Source organism: Cucurbita pepo, chromosome LG05 (genome assembly GCF_002806865.2).
Source record: "Cucurbita pepo subsp. pepo cultivar mu-cu-16 chromosome LG05, ASM280686v2, whole genome shotgun sequence".
Lineage (NCBI taxonomy): Eukaryota > Viridiplantae > Streptophyta > Magnoliopsida > Cucurbitales > Cucurbitaceae > Cucurbita > Cucurbita pepo.
The window spans coordinates 2,449,577-2,466,249 of record NC_036642.1 but is presented as its reverse complement, the minus strand read 5'-3'; the positions used below and the strand labels follow the sequence as shown (position 1 = coordinate 2,466,249).

At 34.9% G+C, this 16,673-nt stretch overlaps 4 protein-coding genes across 5 annotated transcripts in view; 1 reads left to right on the top strand and 3 right to left on the bottom strand.

Annotated features, from left to right (window-relative positions):
• The window catches only part of LOC111795005 (glucomannan 4-beta-mannosyltransferase 2-like), a 4,448-nt gene extending 1,202 nt beyond the window's left edge, over positions 1–3,246 (top strand). The window contains exons 4-9 of the mRNA XM_023677226.1: positions 1,440–1,550; positions 1,817–1,953; positions 2,037–2,150; positions 2,256–2,455; positions 2,857–3,081; positions 3,183–3,246. Of these exons, the coding sequence (XP_023532994.1) occupies positions 1,440–1,550; positions 1,817–1,953; positions 2,037–2,150; positions 2,256–2,455; positions 2,857–3,081; positions 3,183–3,246 (851 nt within the window). The remainder of the gene's footprint in view (positions 1–1,439; positions 1,551–1,816; positions 1,954–2,036; positions 2,151–2,255; positions 2,456–2,856; positions 3,082–3,182) is intronic.
• A 450-nt stretch (positions 3,247–3,696) lies between these two features.
• Positions 3,697–7,669, bottom strand: LOC111795515 (histone deacetylase HDT1-like). Of its 2 annotated transcripts, XM_023677994.1 has the most exons (11): positions 7,578–7,669; positions 7,231–7,301; positions 6,905–7,125; positions 6,630–6,643; positions 6,491–6,544; positions 6,228–6,397; positions 5,234–5,273; positions 5,136–5,173; positions 4,963–5,056; positions 4,075–4,192; positions 3,697–3,978 (listed from the first exon to the last, which is right to left on the bottom strand). In XM_023677994.1, the coding sequence occupies exons 1-11, from the start codon at positions 7,588–7,590 to the stop codon at positions 3,918–3,920; spliced, it is 894 nt and encodes a 297-aa protein (XP_023533762.1). In that variant the 5' UTR covers positions 7,591–7,669; the 3' UTR covers positions 3,697–3,917. The 2 variants fall into 2 exon arrangements, with proteins under 2 accessions (XP_023533762.1, XP_023533761.1); XM_023677993.1 differs by lacking the exon at positions 5,136–5,173 and having other exon boundaries at positions 5,196–5,273.
• Positions 7,670–8,148: 479 nt separating this feature from the next.
• On the bottom strand, positions 8,149–11,577 carry LOC111795561 (histone deacetylase HDT1-like). The gene is made up of 10 exons (XM_023678064.1): positions 11,438–11,577; positions 10,951–11,021; positions 10,606–10,826; positions 10,308–10,321; positions 10,099–10,152; positions 9,830–10,005; positions 9,039–9,116; positions 8,761–8,848; positions 8,517–8,634; positions 8,149–8,425 (listed from the first exon to the last, which is right to left on the bottom strand). The coding sequence occupies exons 1-10, from the start codon at positions 11,448–11,450 to the stop codon at positions 8,362–8,364; spliced, it is 897 nt and encodes a 298-aa protein (XP_023533832.1). The 5' UTR covers positions 11,451–11,577; the 3' UTR covers positions 8,149–8,361.
• A 1,345-nt stretch (positions 11,578–12,922) lies between these two features.
• Positions 12,923–14,441, bottom strand: LOC111794380 (uncharacterized protein At4g22758-like). The gene is made up of 2 exons (XM_023676352.1): positions 13,878–14,441; positions 12,923–13,772 (listed from the first exon to the last, which is right to left on the bottom strand). The coding sequence occupies exons 1-2, from the start codon at positions 14,245–14,247 to the stop codon at positions 13,585–13,587; spliced, it is 558 nt and encodes a 185-aa protein (XP_023532120.1). The 5' UTR covers positions 14,248–14,441; the 3' UTR covers positions 12,923–13,584.
• Between the last annotated feature and the right edge of the window lie 2,232 nt (positions 14,442–16,673).

Sequence of the window (16,673 nt, the reverse complement as noted above, 5' to 3'; positions counted from 1 at the left end):
TTCTAAAAAAAGAATTATAATAATTGTTTTTTTTTTTTTTAAAGTTCTTTTCCTTTTTCTTTTTTTTTTTAAATAAATTTGTTTTTGTCTATTCACTCTTATCGTCGGCGGTGGAAGATTGGAGGGCAAATAGGGCCCACAATTACATAAGAAGGAACCATTAATCACGGAGTGGGCCCCACCCCTCTGCCACTATGATCGGGACACGTGTCCTACAGACGCTCATCACGAGCTCTGGGCCCCACCCCCTCCGCAAGATTACATATATATATATATATATATATATAAGTAAATCAATCGAAAATTTAGTATTATTATTATTATTTTTAAAATAGGATTTAAATTATAAGAATATCTAATAAAATTTTAAGTTGGCAGAAGCTTCTAATTTTAAATTTAATAATTTTTTTATTTATGAGACATTTTTTTAAAAAAAAATTAAAATTTGATTGATGCTTCATCTTTTTTAGTATTTATAATAAATTAATTTGTTATTATTAGTAGGTGAAAGGTTAGACTAATTTTTTTTTTAATTGCCGCATTAATGGACTTAGGTGAATGGACCATAATGTCCTCAAGGGACATTAATTAGCTTTGTCAAAAAATTAATTTTATTAATAAATGTTGGGCCTTTTTTTATTTATTTATTTTTCGTCTTCGCAATTATTGGCTGCTGGAAATTATGAAGAGCGTTATTTTTAGCCCNTTTTTTTTTAATTGCCGCATTAATGGACTTAGGTGAATGGACCATAATGTCCTCAAGGGACATTAATTAGCTTTGTCAAAAAATTAATTTTATTAATAAATGTTGGGCCTTTTTTTATTTATTTATTTTTCGTCTTCGCAATTATTGGCTGCTGGAAATTATGAAGAGCGTTATTTTTAGCCCTTTTCCGTATAGTCAACATTCTGTTCCCTAGGTGTAGCAGGAAATTGCAGTGATGTCCAGGGTAGAACTGTAATTTCACATGCTGAGAATTTTATTTTATTTATTTAATTTTCCATCTCCCTTTCCGGAAAGTACGGGGTTCGCGATTGAAGAAAATAACGTAGGGGTATTATTGTCATTTGCAAAAAGTTTCCTCCTCCTCTCCACGTGGCTTTACCACAAAAATAAATAAGGAGTTTTTATTTATTTGGGTATTTAAAGTGATTTGTACAGTCCAATCAGCACGTTATGGGTAGGCCTCATTGAAGTTTGTCTGCCTCTGGATGACGTGGCACTTTCTTTTCAGTGATCACGTTAGGGGTAAAACAGGAATTTTGTAAATCAATTTCCTAAATTAACTAATCAAAACTTGCCAACTCATCCCTCACATGAAGCTTCCTCAGTGTGTGGCACACCCCTCCACGTGGCCTGCTTCTAAAACAGTTCCTTTATTTTTAATTATTATTATAATTATTATCTAATTTTTTTTTAATTTTAATTATTTGAACAGTGAATGCAAATGAGTGCCTGCTGACAAGAATGCAAGAGATGTCATTGGATTACCATTTCACAGTGGAGCAAGAAGTTGGGTCTGCTACCCATGCCTTCTTTGGCTTCAATGGTATTAATACTCCCCTCATGTATTTGTTAGATCAACACGACTCTCTACAATAGTATGATATTGTCCGAGCATGAACTCTCATGGCTTTGTATTGGGTTTTCCCACACAGCCTCAGACCAATGGAAATAGCATTCTTTGATTATAAACCCACGATCATTCCCTAAATTAGTCGATGTGGGACTTTCATCTAATAATATTTACAATTAAGCGTATTTTGTTAATGGGTTTAGATGGTTAATACGAAAATTAACATCCATTGATTGTAGGAACTGCTGGAGTGTGGAGAATTGCTGCAATCAATGAGGCAGGTGGGTGGAAGGACAGGACCACCGTGGAAGACATGGACCTTGCCGTCCGAGCTAGTCTTAGAGGGTGGAAATTTGTCTACTTAGGTGACCTGCAGGTGAGATTAAAGAACATGTCCTGTTTCTTGTCCATTTGCTGTCGGATTAGCTGACTAAACTATGAATTTGTTGCTGTGTTCAGGTAAAAAGTGAGCTTCCTAGTACTTTCAAGGCCTTCCGTTTCCAGCAGCATCGATGGTCTTGTGGCCCTGCCAATCTTTTCCGCAAAATGGTCATGGAAATTGTCAGAAACAAGGTCTTATACTTCATCAAATCATCGTTAAATCCGAAAGTTTTTAAGGTTTTGAGACAGTAAAATGGTCGGTTTTAGTAATGGATTGTTGTTTTGTTGTTGTTGCAGAAAGTGAAATTCTGGAAGAAAGTTTATGTGATCTACAGTTTCTTCTTTGTCCGGAAGATCATTGCCCATATGGTTACTTTCTTCTTCTACTGTGTTGTTCTTCCCCTCACCATTTTGGTTCCTGAAGTGTATGTACCAATTTGGGGAGCTGTTTACATTCCTTCCGTCATCACCATTTTGAACTCGGTCGGAACCCCAAGGTTTGTTCTTTTTCTCCTTAATCCGGGTTGCTACCGTATACATATCATGAACAGTATTTTAAGATAAAGTTTATGTTTAAACGTTATTTCCGCATAGAAAGGATTACGCCTTTCGCTATGATGATTGTAGTGACGGTAGGTAAGTAGAAATCTAGGGTTGTTACATTTTGAACTCTTAGTGGGAACTCCAAGTTTTGTTCTTTATCTCCTTAATCTAGGGTCGTTACCGTATACATATCATGAACCGTGTTTTAAGATGAAGTTTATGTTTTACGAAAAAGTTTATGTTTAATAGTTATTTTCACATATAGAAAGGATTGCGCTATGATAATAGTGATTCTAGGTGAGTAGAAATCTAGGGTCGTTACATTCATGTTGAATCCTTGCTATGCAAAATGCAGGTCGATTCACCTTCTGTTCTACTGGATCCTTTTCGAGAACGTGATGTCGTTGCACCGCACGAAAGCAGCTCTAATCGGTTTATTCGAAGCGGGTCGAGTGAACGAATGGGTTGTGACTGAAAAGCTAGGAGATGCTCTGAAGAACAAGGCAGCTGCTGATGCTGCAAAGAACAAAGCAAACGCCAAAGTTCCCAAAATTAGACTAAGATGCAAGTTTGGTGACAGGTAAATACAAAAAAAAAAAACATCCTCGTATTACTCACAAAACATAGTAAACATAGTTTGAAGATGAAATGTAATCATGTTCTGTTTGAAAATGGGAACAGAATCAACACATTGGAGCTGGGATTTGCAGCGTTCTTGTTCTTTTGTGGGTGCTNATACTCTTGACTTTGTAGTGTCGGTGGGAATGAAATAAATAATTTTAAACTACTCTATGGTTATTTGGGAGTGAAATAAATAATTTAAATGAAGATTAAACCTTGGGTTATGGACATTTATATTTTTATTTAACACGTGGGATATTTCAACGGTGCAGTGTCGGCAGAAGCCTATGAAGAGAGAGGGATCAGCGCCGACAAAGGCGGACGCCAAAGAATGGTCCATTCGAGTGAAAAAGGATTGAATAGGACAATATAATTGTACCACCTCAACTACCTTAATCAAATCTCAACTACCTTGATCAAATCTGTTCATATGAAATACTAACATTTAAAACCATATAAACTAAATTCTTAACTTTCTTAACTTTGTTCGAACTACTATTGGAATCGTGTATAAGGTTTCTAAACTATATAAGGACTAAAATCGAACTTTCTTCGAATGATGGGCATGGGCATGAAAATAAAAAAGAGGATTCTTCGGAATAATAATGATAATAAGTACAACAAGAAAACAAGAAAACATACATTTATCAAACTGAATTCATCTTCCTCAAACTCAACACATTCATTTCTCGTCCTATAATCCCAACCCACCACAAAATTTAAGCCGAGACTCTAATCTATTTAGAAAGCAACGTACTGAAGAAGCTGCAGAAAAAAAATATGGCAGTGTTCCCTTTACTTACCCCCGTGCTTAGCCTTACTGTGCGACTGAAGCGCACCATCAGAACCAAATGACCTGAAACAAACGAAACGGAGGACATTATGTCAGAATCATAAGGACACACTTCCATTTTCAGCAACTAATCTTTCTTTTACAAAAACAAAAACATACCTGTCGCAGGATTTGCAAGAGAACTGCCCACCAGATTTTGGGGTCTCTGATTTGGCAGGAGTTTTAGCGTTCTTCTTGGTTGGGTGGGGAGTGGCAGTATGGCCCCCCTTCTTTGAATCTGGCAATACACAACCAACAATTTCAGAATATAGACTACATTATGATCAGTTGATAACGGAAGAGACAAGCTTTTGCTATAATTGGCAATTCTATAAAGCTCTATAAAAAGAGTAAATAAAGTAAATAAGGAGTAAATAATTGACATTCTTGAAACAATGCTTTTGCCAAAATGCAAAAGTGTGGAGTAAATAAGGAGTCGTTTGGTAATGTTCGTGTTTAGTTNAAAAAGAGTAAATAATTGACATTCTTGAAACAATGCTTTTGCCAAAATGCAAAAGTATGGAGTAAATAAGGAGTCGTTTGGTAATGTTCGTGTTTAGTTACTGTAATCATTTTTACTCTTAAAATGCACAATAAATATCTACAAGTAGTATTAACATAAAAATGTTGGTTTTTAATTTTAAAAAGTAATTTTCAAATAAATTTTTTGCATATTTAGAAGAATGAACAATAAACAAGATAAGATTACCTAACAAGTATCTGTTTTGTTTTTTTCTATAAAGAAGAATGAACAAGAAATAAGAAAAGGTTACCAAATGTACTTCTGTTTATCTTTATAAAAAAGAGGATGCAAACAAAAAGACAGGAAACAAAAAACANAAGTATCTGTTTTGTTTTTTTTCTCTAAAGAAGAATGAACAAGAAATAAGAAAAGGTTACCAAATGTACTTCTGTTTATCTTTATAAAAAAGAGGATGCAAACAAAAAGACAGGAAACAAAAAACAAAATAGTGAAATATTTTTGCCTTAAATAGTTGAAAGAATTACCAGTCTTTACAGGCGAAGCTAACTTTGCTTTCTTAGCAGGGAGGGGAGTCGTCTTGGAGGCAGACTCATTTGGCCTCTTCTTGGTTGCTTCAACCTACAAGGATAAGAGGTAATCAATATGATGCTACATATGATAAAGAAGATGACAACGTTACTATGATCACGACAAGCACCTTCTTTGGTGTCTCCTCATCACTTTCAGTGTCATCATCTTCATCATCANTCACAAGCACCTTCTTCGGTGTCTCCTCATCACTTTCAGTGTCATCATCTTCATCATCAGATTCGCTACTGTCAGCATTGAGCATTTCCTGCCGATTATCACAATGTAAATGTCCAAGCCAAATGACAGAAATAAATGAAAACTGAAATAGTCACCGTAGACTATGATGCATACACTCCAGATTAAGAGTATTGCTCACGTGATTTTGAATATAAACTTCAGTGAACCAAATTTTTAGTGTTTTNATTCGCTACTGTCAGCATTGAGCATTTCCTGCCGATTATCACAATGTAAATGTCCAAGCCAAATCACAGAAATAAATGAAAACTGAAATAGTCACCGTAGACTATGATGCATACACTCCAGATTAAGAGTATTGCTCACGTGATTTTGAATATAAACTTCAGTGAACCAAATTTTTAGTGTTTTGCAAATGTTTCATAAAAAAAAACAACATACATTCAATGCTTGTATGTAAATATGAATTGGAAGGCCATTTCAGAACAGGACACGAGAAGGGGGAAAAATATACAACAAAAGAAAATGTAGAATCTCACCTCCTGATTACTTCACATGAAAAAAGGTAATAGGCAAAGTTAAATGTGGAGGAGAACCAACAATGGTATTAACAATAATCTAGGGCTTTCAGTTCGATAAAAATTCAAATGCCACCCACGAAGAAATCACTTATATTCAGTTGATGCATGGATAAACTCACCAACAATTTTCCAACTATTTGATTTTTGGTTTTTGACAATGAAGATTATAAATATTAGTTCTACCGGTGGATTTCCTGTTTTCTTATCTAAATTTCAAAATCTTGTTTCTAGTCTTTTGAATTTGGCAAAGAATTCAAACATTTTCAGAAGATAGATAAAATCCATAGCAAACAAATAATTTGAATACAAACACAATTGANAGCTTTCAAAATCCTGTTTCTAGTCTTTTGAATTTGGCAAAGAATTCAAACATTTTCAGAAGATAGATAAAATCCATAGCAAACAAATAATTTGAATACAAACACAATTGAAAGAATCTATACCTCATCCGATTCATCATCAAAATCTTCATCTTCGTCAGAGTCATCGTCATCCTCAGAGTCATCTTCATCCTTGCTTGGTTTCGAAGGCTTTGCATCTGACTTCTTTAAAGACAGAGCCTTTGCAGCATTACTTTTATCGGCAATAGCCTTCTCCTTCTGGGTAGCTTTCCCTGATAGAGAGTCATCATGAGATAATGCGTACAGAGTCTTGAGTATATTTCCAAAAAAAAAACACCAACGTTTTAGTAGTGGCTTGCATTTACCGTTTTGAGCAAGGGGCAATTCAAGTTCTTCATCCTCCGAGCCAGAATCAGAATCTGAATAGATACAACACACTCTAAGTTAATCTTCCTCAATAGACATGTGTCGAGGTACAAATCTTATGAATGCGAAACAACTTACCAAAATAATCGCCAGTGGAAAAGAGAGAACAGGAAGTGGTCAAGGAAAAAAAAAACTCAATCCCATCATATGAAGTAGCATCAGCTTCAAAAATTCTAATTAAGCTAATTAATAAAAATATGCATACATCAAATCTTTTGATCACCTATACGAACTACTATAAACTTTAAGGCCGGCCATGAGACACTAACAAATATAATCTTCAAATAATACATAAGCTTATTATCGTTAATCTAAGGGGAAATATAAATCCTCAAAAAGGAAAGAAAGGATATGGATCTTGATCCTCGGCATAAGCCTGGTATCCAGCACAGTAAACACTTCCACCCTTCCCATTATGGGAGAGCTCAAATTCCTTCTCAAACACAAGATCAAATGATAGCTGAGGAAACTTCTCTGCGGAGAGAATGCCAAGAACAAGCTTTTGGCCACCAATCTTCAAGAAGATAGTCACGTTTTCATTTGCTTTGTCCTTCTTTATTTCACCTAGAGTCGCCTGAATAAAAGCAATTCATCAAATGTGCTACGTGAGAAGACCTTACACCAAACCAGGTGGTTCAACTGGGAAAATGATAATAGCAATAATGAGAACAGCCCCTACCTGTGATAGATGCAGGTACTGCTGAATTCCAGGCTTCACAACGAGTGCCTGACCAGGCTTGACTTCAACACCTACAATACCAATTATATAACGAATGTTCTTAGTTCATCATGTCACAAAAAAAGAAAGAAAAAAAATCGTGATGACTTTAAGCAATCCAAATACTACGAGAACTGGTTACAACAAAAACAAGCTAAAGAGATTGAGAGAACAAAAGCAAAAAAAACAAACAATAAACGAAGCAATCCGAAAAACATATATATTGATACAGACGGCAGCAAAAGTGAAGAGTGGAGAAACATGATTAACGAGAAAGCTAAGAAGAAGAAAAAGAACCAATAGCTTACCCCAAAACTCCATCGACAGTGCAAGTAGAAGACTCTAGGGTTTAAGAAAAGCCCTGAAGAAGAAATGACAGTGACACAACTACAGAACGAACGATCGGACAGACGTGATTGGCAGTCGAAAATGTTTGAACATTTTATATGGGAATTGGCGCCAGCATTTCGGGTACCTTAGGGTTTCAAATCATCGAACGACAAATTTCAATGTCGGTGTGGGCCTGGTCAAATCATCGATCTCGAGCCCAATTTGTTGCTCCTGCATCTTGGCCCATGTAAGTGTGGGCCTGCATCTTGGCCCATGTAAGTGTGGGCTTGGGCCTAATTAATATTTTTTTTGAAAGTCGCTAATTAATAATTAACGACACTTAAACGTTTATCAAAATATTGCTTAATAGTTATAATTTGAAATTCATTTATTTATTATTAGTACGTATTAATTTAGAATTTTTAATAGATTTATGTTTTAATATCATCATGTGAACTATTTAGTATTGATTAAGATTAATGAAGTAATCAATTAAATGTGAATATCGCATCGATACGAAGAATGAATATATTCTAAAATAAAAAGATTAGCTGAACTAAGATTGATTTTCTGAAGTGTTCCCTAACAAATTATAATGATATTGAAGTCCTAAACACAGAATAATATAATCTCAGCCATGGCTTCTCGTTTTATAATCAAATGTCGACACGAAATCTCAGCCATGGTGTGACGACCTATCTTAGAGAATAACATATTGGAGCTGCAAAATAATATGTTATCCTTCACTGCTAACTCTTCTTTTCACTTACCACCACTGTGCTTTGCTTTACCGTGCGACTGAAGGGCACCGTCCGAACCAAAGGACCTAAACGAACAACAGAGGACATGACATTAGCATCGTCGGGTCGCTTCCAATGATGATGAGTAAAATGTATATATATAGAGAACAAAGAAACCTGTCGCATGATTTGCAAGAGAACTGGCCACCGGATTTTGGAGTGGCTGCTTTGGCTGGGGTTTTCACAGGTTTCTTAGCAGGGTGGGGAGTGGCTGTATGGCCGCCCTTTTTAGCATCTGGCAACAAACAACTAATAAGTTCAGGACCAATTTAAATCAATGGGGCTTTTAATGGCGTACCAAGAAACAAATTTGAGGCTTATTAACATTAGTAGGAAATAAATGAATGGTTAAAAGAATCACCGGACTTCTCAGCCGAAGCTAGCTTGGACTTCTTAGAAACAGGGGTCACGGAGGCAGAGTCATTCGACCTCTTCTTGTTCGATTCGACCTACAAGAGCACACGAGATGATAAAAATGATGCTAAAAGAAAACTATAAATGAGCTTCACTAGATGTTTCAATATAGAAGTTACACGAGGAGTAAAAATACANGCTGATAAAAATGATGCTAAAAGAAAACTATAAATGAGATCCATTAGATGTTTCAATATAGAAGTTACACGAGGAGTAAAAATACACCTTTTTCTTTGGTGTCTCCTCCTCACTCTCAATATCATCATCTTCATCATCAGAGTCACTGTCAGATCCGAGCATTTCCTGCAATTTATCAACATAATTTCATTATCTAATGAATACTAAGCAACTAAACAAAAAGGGTTCGGGGTTATAGCTGGGACAATGCCCAAATCAAAATTGAAGAACAATCAAAAACCTCAAAAGGTCGCCATGACAAGATTAACTAATTGAATAGATAAAATTCCAAAACCACAAATGGTGAAAGCTTGTTGCGTGAATCATAAAGAACAAATATGTTTAGGTTGCATATCATTTCCTTGATGCAGTGTTTTGAAAGCACATGAAGAGGCCTATCCTGATGACTTCCATAATAATAACTATAGAAGCGAACCAAAGGTGTCATTACTACAATCCAATATTGAAAACACTCACAGTAAGAACCAAATTAATACCAAGAGTCATTATTGAATCATGTATACTTAGTGATCCCAATTTCATATGCATGACTGATATTAACGAGATAGACAAGAAATACGATAACCCTCAAGAACTTAGGCACAAGACAAAACAAAGGTGAGGGATTTGTTATTGGGGAGCACACAGTAGGAAAATGTAACTAAAATATTTACATATGAAAAAAGTCTTTTATTAAGAATACTAAAATAATGACAATTTCAACTCCCTTCTTATTGCAAGGTACCTGTGTCATGCTCTTCAGGCAAGGAAACAAAAACGTCTTTTTCGATCATTTCTCCCAGAATATAATAGATGCAAAAGACTTTGATTTCAATTACCTCATCAGACTCATCACTTGAATCCTCATCATCAGATTCATCGTCATCTTCAGAATCGTCATCCTCGTCCTCCTTGCTTGGTTCAAGAGACTTAGAATGTGTCTTCTTTGAAGTTTCGGGCTTCAAAGAACTATGTTTTCCCACAATAGATTTCTCCTCCTTCTGGCTAGGTTTTCCTGAAAGTAGATCATCACGAGATAAGGAGGCAGTGCCAAGAATATTTCTAGTAACCAAGCTCCTATTATATTTACACGACCGAATGCAATTACCATTCGGCACATGTTGCAGAGCAAGTTCCTCGTCCTCTGAGCCAAAATCAGAATCTGAAATGAGAAAACACACACTCAGCTAATCAGTTTCATAATCAGAAACAGAAAGGATCTGTCTGGGTACTAGACATGTGAATGCTTAGAAACTTACCAGAATACTCTTCAGTGGAAAAGAGAAGACAAGANCGTGTGAATGCTTAAAAACTTACCAGAATACTCTTCAGTGGAAAAGAGAAGACAAGATATAAGAGTTAAGGAAGAAACGGATACTAGAAATAAATGAAAATAGAGGTGTAAAAACAAATGTCATCATATTAAATAGCATAACTGACTTCCAAGATAGCTATAATTCCCTTGAAACCAAACTCATAGGCTATGATAGCACAATCTTAAAATCAAATAAGAAATGTGGCTTCTGACTTCAATTACAACAACCATAAAATGAAACAACTCAGTATCATTGTTACAAGGGGAAACAAAATCGCTCAAGCTGGTAAGAAAGGATATTGTTCTTGGTCTTCTGCAGAAGCCTGGTATCCCATACAGTAAATACTTCCACTCTTCCCGTTGTGTGAGAGCTCAAATTCCTTCTCGAACACGAGATCAAATGATAGCTGAGGGAACTTCTCTGCAGAGAGAATTCCCAGAACAAGCTTCTGTTCATCAATCTTCAAAAAAATAGTCACGGATTCCTTCGATTTGTCCTTCTTTAATTCACCAAGAGTAGCCTGCATAAAAAGATTTCATCAAGTTAACTATAATGGGGGATTGATATCAAACAAAGAGGCCAAAGGGCTCAACTGGGCAAAAATTCTAAAATAAAGTCAACAACTACAGCAGCAACAACAGTACCTGTGATAGATGCAGATATTTCTGATCTCCAGGCTTCACAGAGAGTGCCTGACCAGGCTTAACCTCAACACCTAAGAACACAAATCCATCATGAACTTTCAAGAATTCACAAGTATTTGTCAATTAAAATATTACGAGACGACATTATCACACTGAGACATCCATAAAACATCAGTTTATGCATCTGCTTCATACATTACGATAAGTTGTTCATCTGAAAGTTCCAAAATTCAAATGGATACAATAGTATATGTACCCAACCCTTTAAACCTCCAGGGCAAACAAGAAAACAGGATGAAGAAGCTTCAAACGAGTAATTCAATAACTTTCTAAAACTCTTATATACTACATAGACGATGACAGGATAAATGCAGGAGAAAGAATTATGAGTACGAAACAAAATGCAGAAGTGAATAACTCATAGCTGTTTAAACACATTGAAACTTCTTAGCTTAAGCCAACAAGAACAAAAACCAGGATCACATACCCCAGAACTCCATTGACAGAGCGGGAAGAACCAGAGTAGGGCTTTAGGAATATGTTGAAGAGGAAGTGAACTATGGCGCAAAGCAAACAGAGAGAAGGAAGCCAGAAGCTTTTAAAACACCTTATAAGGGAATTGCCGCCAGGTTTTTGGATGGTTAGGGTTTCAAATAACCGCATAAATTTAATTATCGGTTTGGGCCTAAGAATTCAATTAATTGTTTGGGCCGGACAGTTAAGCCCAGTTGATTGTCTGTTTATCTGGGCCCACTTAAGTATAGACGGTTTAACTTAATTCTTTAATTAAATAATATATAATTTAATATCAATTTGAATAATATCGTAATTGTGACGAATACATTATTTAATCGTTGAATAATTTTGAAAAAAAAAAAAAAAAAAAAAAAGTTTTATTCTTGCTCAAATATAATAAAGATATTTTCAAAAAATAATAAATTGTAAGGTATATATTTCATTTTATTTATAAATATCTTATTTCATTTCAAATTCAATCCAATTATTTTTTTCAATGTTAGGTATGGATTTATTGATCAAATGGTTAACTCAATTATTGTTCCTTTACAACCATTAAATTTGATATTTTTAATAATCGATAAATTTGATGTTGAAATTTTTTTTTGTATAGTATCGAACAAACAACGTATAAAAAAAATTACATGACGTCAATTAAAATTCTAAAATAAAATAAAACAATTTACTTTTATCCTATACTTACCTCCTAACATGTAATAAACGACGTTTCTTTAATAGTTTTATTTATATGGAAAACAAAAGGTAAAAAATGTTTAAGTTTTATATTAAGCATCAATAAATATAATATTATACCATATCATCGTGCTAGATCTAAAATTAGATTTTAAAATTTATTTTAAAGTAATGTGATCCATTATTTAGAATTATTGGCTAATTATTCATTTAATTGCAATATAAAAACTATCAAAATTCAATTAGGACATTACTTTGGACCAACGTATATTCAAAAAGTTATTTAATATTTATGTTTTTAAAGTCGTGGCTGCAATTATTCATTTTTAAGAGTGGATGGAAATTAAAATGAAATTAATTAATTAATTAATTAATTAAAAACAAAATAGCTCACAAAGAATGATGCACGTGGAAGTGCTGTTTATGATAAGATTGAAAATAACATTCAATTTGAATGGTTACATTAAATAACATAAATGATACTTTTTTCAATAAAAAAATTAATATTTCTTTTCAAAATTTTGGGAGCCATACAAATAGATATTCATTATATTATATATATTTTTTTTTTATTAAATAGGGAAGGATATTTGTAACTTCAAATATAAACATTATTTACTAAATAGAAATAGATCAATTAATTATTATCATTTTTTTTATTAGTTATATAATTGTAGTTTATTTGAAAGAAATCAACGAATGGTTATAATAAACTAGATAAATTAAATGTAAATACTTTATAATTCAGTAATTAAAAATAATATAATCAAAATCGACTGTAATATGTATTTATTTAAGAAAGAATTAAATGCATAAATGGGTTTATAGGATAAAAATGAAATAATATAGTAAATGATGGGGCAATATCTGAAGAGTGCGTATGAACATTGAACTTGCAGGGAAACGTCTCTCTCAGCTATTTCAAGTAGAACATGTTTTGCCCTTTCATCACCAATTTGTTTCACGAAGCATCCAAAACTCACACGGAATTTCGGGATTTTTCCTGCTGCTGCTCTGTTCCGTGATCTGGAAGTTTCAGAATCTGAGAATGATTTGTGAAAAGGACGAACATCTCAGGCCACACAATTGAATTCAGCACAATTTTCACTGGAAAATTTTAGTTTCCAGCTCTAAATTAAGCTAGCGGATCTCTGAAATCTATATTCTGTACATATTGAATACTGAAAAATTTCCGTGTCGATCCTGAGCAAGCAAGCGAAGAACAGAATTGTAGAAATATTCCCTCTCTGTTGCTTGATCGAATTCTGATATTAATCGCACCAAGGAATTGCAGATTGCTTAAGAACTTTTACGAAGTGTGGAGATACTTCTAGGATTATTTATATGGCGAAGAGAATTTGAAGACGATTTTTCACAGAGGCGGATTGAAGGTATGAAGGAAATCGATTCGATTTATGGCGGTATCTAAATCCGGAATTCGATGAATTTGAACCAACTGAAACCGCTGGAACTCTTCGCGTTTTCTTTGGCCTGTGTCGAGCAGGACGACGACGATGAAGAAGCTAATAAATCGTCGTTATCCTCCGATTTTCTAGGGCACAGAAAGAAGTTTCTAGATCCCAAGGCGATTAGCTTCTCATCCTCATTCAAACCTGAGATTCAGATCATTACCTCGTTAGAATCGCCGCGAAATTCATAATAGAACAAAAATCAATCAAAATCAAACGCGGTTGCGAGGTTTATGATCGATTCCTTACTTTCTAAGCTGAATTGTGAATAATGGAGGTCGAAGGCGGAGGGATCTGCAGTCGGCAGAATTGGTCGGCGGGCTTCCTTCAAGTATTGACGTACGGTCGCGGCCACAAGATCGGCGACGGTCATATCCGGCGACATCAACACTTGTACTGGACCTAGACTGCCCTGAATCGTCACGTTGAAAAGTAACTTCGTCATCTTCGGCCGTCCATCCAGCGACGGCGCCGATAAACCTAGATTCTTGAACGACAATAACTCCGGATCCGTCTTCGGCCGCCGGAGCGTCGCCGCAGTCTTCGACGGTTTCTCGCCGTGGAACGACGACGACTTCTCTGTAAGTTTCCCCTTCCGGTACGACTTAGGGTTCGGCATCTTCGACTCGAAAAGAAAATGAGGTACTCTTCTTGTTACCTCAGTTTCCGGAAGCGGAAATCGAGAGCTTCGGAGGAGCTACCCTCTGAAATTTCCCGTCCCCGGCCAGCGGCTGTTGGACCCAGCTTTACGGCGGCGATAGTCGTGGTAGAGAATTGAAAGAGAGTAGAAACGTTCTGTGATGAGACGATTAAGTTAAGCGCATTGGGTATTTATAGTAAGCGAAAACCGATGACCTGGAGGAAAGCAGTAGGAATATTCTCGTGAACGGGACGGGCTATAGCCGGTTCCTCGAGTAAGTTGGACTGGGCTTCAACATTGGGCGGCTTGGCCTCTCCAATCACTAATCGGATATGGACAACCGGCTATTGCCCGTAGACTATCGGCTAGACCCGCCTCCTCAATTACTTTCTTCATTTTTTTTCCCATTTAAGTAAAAAAAAATAAAAAATAAAAACATTTTACTTCGAGCAAAACTTACGTGCAGCTGCAGCACGTGAAGAAACTGTGTGAAATCGTGTAACACGTGGCGCGTGCCAAGTGGCCGCTATTTCCAATAAATTAGAGACGTGAATTATTTGCAAATGGTGTCCACACGGATTTCTCCGTGTTTACTGTTGATTGAATATTTTGTTTTGTTATAATAAGCACTTAATTTATTTTTAAAAATAAAAAAAAATTAGGAATTGAAATTATAAGTTTATAAATGAAAATAATTATATTAATTGGCGCGACATATTTTTAGTGAAACCAAACATAAAGTCACACGAATTTATATATATCATTGTTGTAGTCGTGCCTTTGACTTAGTCAACTTTTCTCTTCTTCAGCCTTTGACTTAGTCAACTTTTCTCTTCCTCACTCTCGAGCAAATTTCGGTCATCCTACAGTACACACAGAGGACAAGCATGTTGGGATATGGGATATGGAGCCTGATACCTAAATCTGGTAGAGATATAATTGAAAGATATTTCGTTAAAAATATGGTAGAGATATATATTTGGAAAAGAGATATATACGGTATATATTTGGTAAAGATTTGATAGAGATATATTTGTTAGATTATATCTTTCGGTTTAAATTTTGAAATTTTGGAAGCTATATTTAATAAATTCAAATCATATATACCAGATTAGGCGGTGTTAAAAATGTACATACCTGAACTCATCGATTATAAAACCTTTAGCCAATGTTCCTCTTTGTATTATCTCTTTCATGTTCTTTGTATTCATCTTGACCGAGTGTGTACCGATCATAACAATTGGTCTCAGAGGTAACAACTAGTATTGATCCTAACAAAACAATCTATGCCTAACTGGATGTTTATATAAAAGCTGTTCAGACCAATATTTACTGAGTACGTGAAGAGAGAGAGAGAAAAAACAGTAATGAATTTTTGTTCGAAGTCACTATCTTTCAAGTATCATATTTCCAAACCGAGCGTTGTTAAACAAAAATTTAATTTTAAAGACAAAAAAAAAAAAAAAAACTTGAAGTATTGAGTTATATCGTGAACTTGAACAAGCGGATATGATACTAAGTGCATATAAATGTGAGATGCAAACAGTCAAATTTCACGTCAACATATGATCTTTCTTTATTTTAACATTGACGAGCGTCAAATAAAAAATGTCTTGAAACGTATTATAAGAGGAGGCATGATGTCAGCTTCTCACCGTTCATAAATTTAGATGCTTAAGTGAGCTATCACGTAACACATACATAATCATCGACCGAGCGGATAACTGCTTCAAGTGGCTTCGTGAAATGATGTAACCTGAAAGACAATGTTAGGTGACACAATAAATGTTCATAAAGTGGATTGATCCGAAATTGCAAGTTGGGACCGTAAATTTAAGGAACAATAGGGGACCTCTTGTAGTAGCCAAAAATGAACCACGTGCTTGTCACGTGCTTCGCCATTCCCTTATGGTTGAAGAGCGTGCAAATAATTGCAAAGATCCAGACATCCAACCAATTATTATTTTTAGATAAAATTAAAATCCTCAATACGCAATGTTTTTTATTTAATTTTTATTAATTAATTACATACTTTTAACCATTTATTTATTATTTTTTTTTTTTGCCTTGTTATTGTTGAATGAAAGTCCGCTAATTTAGGGAATGATTATGAGTTTATAAGTGAGAAATACTATCACCATTAGAATGAGGTCTTTTGGGGGAGTTCAAAGCAAAGCACGTGAGAGCTTATGCTCAAAGTGGATAATATCATACCATTATGGAGAGTTGTGTTCGTATAAGATGGGATTAATTTTTTTTTTTTTAATATTTTAAAAAACTAAAAGAAACAAATATTAATTAGGTTATAACATTTGGACTAAAAGAAATTAAATAATAAATTATTTTTGGTATAATTATATGAGTTTATTTTATTTATTTTGTGTTGTGGGTTTGTCTGGGGAAGG